The sequence below is a fragment of the Macrobrachium nipponense genome, chromosome 6 (assembly GCF_015104395.2).
Source record: "Macrobrachium nipponense isolate FS-2020 chromosome 6, ASM1510439v2, whole genome shotgun sequence".
NCBI lineage: Eukaryota > Metazoa > Arthropoda > Malacostraca > Decapoda > Palaemonidae > Macrobrachium > Macrobrachium nipponense.
Window position 1 is genome coordinate 138,630,635 of NC_061108.1, and position 4,396 is coordinate 138,635,030.

General features: G+C 36.3%; 1 protein-coding gene across 1 annotated transcript; it reads left to right on the forward strand.

Moving 5' to 3' along the window:
* The first annotated feature begins 1,723 nt into the window (after window positions 1-1,723).
* On the forward strand, window positions 1,724-2,176 carry LOC135216660 (cilia- and flagella-associated protein 251-like). Its single transcript, XM_064252046.1, has one exon. It carries the CDS (start codon window positions 1,724-1,726, stop codon window positions 2,174-2,176), a length of 453 nt encoding a protein of 150 aa, XP_064108116.1.
* Window positions 2,177-4,396: the final 2,220 nt, after the last annotated feature.

Genomic DNA, 4,396 nt, shown 5'->3' on the forward strand with positions numbered 1-4,396 from the left:
TTATAATCAATGATCCCCACCCACACTCATCCCTCCCTACTCCCTCCCTACTCTCATCTCTATACCCTCCCCATGGACAATACTATTAGTTTTACCCCCATTTCAATCCTTGGGAGTGATTCCTTCCACACTGACGTTTTTGTATATAAAAAAAATTACTCTCAAATATCACTGGATTATTTGTTACAGTACAACCAAGAACTCGTAAGCCAAAACACAAGAGATATAAAAACAAAGGATAATAGGTCGGTATCGACTTTAGAAACTTAAACAAAAAAGAAAAAGACACAAATTGAAGAACAAATATATTCAAGAAATCCACATACAGTTGCTCCAAAATTATACGTGTTTTTTCTTTTTATTATTATATTTGTTCTGTAATTTGTAAAGCTTGAATGTATTTGTTCTCCATTTTGTGTTTTTTTTTCTTCATCGAAAACAAATATTAAACTTCACCAAGATTTGACAGGAACAAGGAGACTAGCGGAAGTAATTTTAGCGGATGCTGGAGTCCAAGTACGACCTTCCCATCTTGAAGTTGCTAACTTCCTGACACTGTTCGCAACAAAAATAAATAAATAAATATATAAATAAATAAATAAATAAATAAATAAATAAATAGGTAAATAAATAAATAAGTAAACAAAATAAATAAATAAATAAATAAATAAATAATTTAATAAGTAAATAGATAAATAAATGAATAAACAAATAAATAAATGAATATACAAATAAATAAATAAGTAAATAAATAAATAAGTAAATAAATAAATAAGTAAATAAATAAATAAACAAATAAATAAGTGAATAAGTAAATAAATAAATAAATAAACAAACAAACAAACAAACAAATAAATAAATAAGTAAATAAATAAATAGATACATAAGTAAGTAAATAAATAAATAAATAAATAAATAAACAATAAATAATTAATAAATAAACATGTTAATAAATAAATACACAATTAAATAAATAAATAAATACACAAATAGGCAAATAAATAAATAAATAAATAAAAAAGTAAATAATAAATAAATAAAAACGAAAATAAATAAATAAATTAACAAATAAATAAATAAACAAATAAGTAAATAAATAAATAAACAAATAAGTAAATAAATAAATAAATAAATGAATAAAGGAACGAATCGATACGAAAGCATACAACTAATTTTTTTTTTTTTTAGTCAATAGTTTCCTTTCCGTAACTTTCGATTTCGTGTCCCTCCGTAGCGGCCCACCGGCCGCCCCCTCCTATTCCTCCCTCCCCAAAATTCATCGCGCCAACAAAAAGAAGACCCCTCCTAATACCGAAGTATACCCATCTTTCCCACCTTGAAACCACCAATCAGTCCATCTTCACCGAACTCCCTCGCGAAATTCCTCCCAAATTCCCTCCAATATACTCTGGTCGTCTATCTTCGCCCTTTAAATGACTCCATAAATAACGCCTCTGCGGTGTGTGTCTCTCTCCAAACACTGAAAGGGCGGAGATGCCGACGGTGGGAGTTCCCCCTGGAGGAGGGGAAGGAGGAAGAGGAGGAGGAGGAGGAGAGATCCTCTTCGAGAAAGAGGGGGGGAAGGTTCTCCTCGAAGTGGAGGAAGAGGAGGTGGGGTGGAGGAGTAACCCTGGAAGAAGAAGAGGAGGAGGATGAGGAGGAGGAAGAGGCCCCCTGGAGGAGGAGGAGGAGGAGGAGGAGGAGGAGGAGGGGAGGGGATCCCATGGAGGACGAGGACGAGGGAGAGGGGATCCCCGTTGAGGAGAGTGCAGAGGTCCCCTGGAGGAGGAGGAGGAAGGGGAAGAGGGGCCATAGAGGAGGAGGAGGAGGAAGAGGAGGGGGTCCCACTGGAGGAGGACGAGAGAGAGGGTTCTTCCTAGGGGGGGGAGATCCCCTGGAGGAGGAGGAGGAGGAGGAGGAGGGGGAGCGAGTGAAGGAGGTCTTCCTCGAGGAGGAGGAGGAGGATGAGGTGGAGGAAGAGGTCCCCCTGGAGGAGGAGGAGAAGGAGGAAAGAGGACCCCATGGAGGAGGAGGAGGAGGAGGAGGAAAGAGGACCCTCAGTAGATTGCCCTGGAGGAGAATGAGAAGGGCAGGGGGATCCCAAGGAGGAGGGGAGGAGGAGGAAGTCCTCCTCGAGGGGGACAAGGGGGTAGAGGATCCCCCTGGAGGAGAATGAAGAGGTCCCCTGGTGGAGGTGGAGGGGAAGGAGGAGTCATGGAGGAGGAAGGGGAGGTCCCCCTGGAAGAGGAGGAGGAGGAGGAGGAGGGGGAGGATAAATAAGAGTAATAGTGAACGAACTTTTAAAACAAGAAAAATACTTCAAAAAACTAAAGCAGCAAAGGTCAAACTCTCTCTCTCTCTCTCTCTCTCTCTCACTCTCTCTCTCTCTCTCTCTCTCATTGTGCTGAGCATGCAGGCTGCAACAATAACAAAATTGATGTCGACAAAATAGAATCTTAAATATGCACAAGTTAGTAATTCATGACTGAACTTCATAAACTTGTCCAGGCTGCCTGTGATGTAATGTAAAGGTTGTTGCACTGTATTTTTTTTCCACTTGGGTTGTAATAATAAAATAATAATAATAATAATAATAATAATAATAATAATAATAATACATTAGACTGTCTGTAATGTATTGTAATGTAATGTAATGCTGGTGGCATTATGCTTTTTATCAACTAGGCCTGTAATAATAATAATAATAATAATAATAATAATAATAATAATAATAATACAATCAGACTTTCTGTAGTGTAATGCAATGTTGGTAGCATTATGCGTTTTCAACTAGGCCTGTTAAATAATAATAATAATAATAATAATAATAATAACAATAATAATAATAATAATAATAATAATAAAATAATAATAATAATACTGTTGTATAACGGCAGAATTAAGCGAATTAATCTTATATATTATCTTTTCTATTTTTCTTATTACTCGCTGAGCCAGAGAAACGAGTAATAAGAAAAAAAAAATAGAAAAGATAATATATAAGATTGCTTAGCTGAATTCTGCCATTTCATTCGACAGAATTTGTTTAAACGAGGGACTTCTTCCAAAATAATAATAATAATAATAATAATAATAATATAATAATATAATAATAATAATGATAATATATAATAATAATAATAATAATAATAATAATAATAATAATAACCAATGAACGGAGAATACATGAGACAGACTAAAGAACTAGCCAGCGATGACACATGGCAATGGCTACAGAGGGGAGAGCTAAAGAAGGAAACTGAAGGAATGATAACAGCGGCACAAGATCAGGCCCTAAGAACCAGATATGTCCAAAGAACGATAGACGGAAATAACATCTCCCATATGTAGGAAGTGCAATACGAAAAATGAAACCATAAACCACATAGCAAGCGAATGCCCGGCACTTGCACAGAACCAGTACAAAAAGAGGCATGATTCAGTGGCAAAAGCCCTCCACTGGAGCCTGTGCAAGAAACATCAGCTACCTTGCAGTAATAAGTGGTACGAGCACCAACCAGAGGGAGTGATAGAAAACGATCAGGCAAAGATCCTCTGGGACTATGGTATCAGAACAGATAGGGTGATACGTGTAAATAGACCAGACGTGACGTTGATTAACAAAGTCAAGAAGAAAGTATCACTCATTGATGTCGCAATACCATGGGACACCAGAGTTGAAGAGAAAGAGAGGGAAAAAATGGATAAGTATCAAGATCTGAAAATAGAAATAAGAAGGATATGGGATATGCCAGTGGAAATCGTACCCATAATCATAGGAGCACTAGGCACGATCCCAAGATCCCTGAAAAGGAATCTAGAAAAACTAAATGCTGAAGTAGCTCCAGGACTCATGCAGAAGAGTGTGATCCTAGAAACGGCGCACATAGTAAGAAAAGTGATGGACTCCTAAGGAGGCAGGATGCAACCCGGAACCCCACACTATAAATATCACCCAGTCGAATTGGAGGACTGTGATAGAGCAAAAAAAAAAAAAAAAAAAAAAAAAAAAAAAAAAAAAAAAAAAAATCCACAATTAAATAGTAAACTATATTACTATGTAATATAGTATACTTTACAAAGTTTACTACATAATTCTGGATTTGTATTACACAGATTGTTTTTCACGAGATTGTGAGATAATGTGTATTTTCCTAATTGGCACCATTTCTCACTTCGTTCAATGATTTAAAAAAAATTCTATATAATGACTTACTAATAGTAATTAAGATTAATTAAAGTAATTAATTAGGGTCTTGACCTAATAACCAACATTACGAAAAAAGGGGAAAAAATGGGGGGGTGGGGGGGGGGGTGGGGGGAACCTGAGATCATTTTCACCCTTAATATTCTGGGTATTTATCCAAATGAAATGAGCTTTTGTGGAATTAAACCA

What these genes read in the sequence shown, in the direction of transcription:
- LOC135216660 (XM_064252046.1), top strand. Translation starts at nt 1,724, where the DNA reads ATGGAGGACGAGGACGAGGGAGAGGGGATCCCCGTTGAGGAGAGTGCA.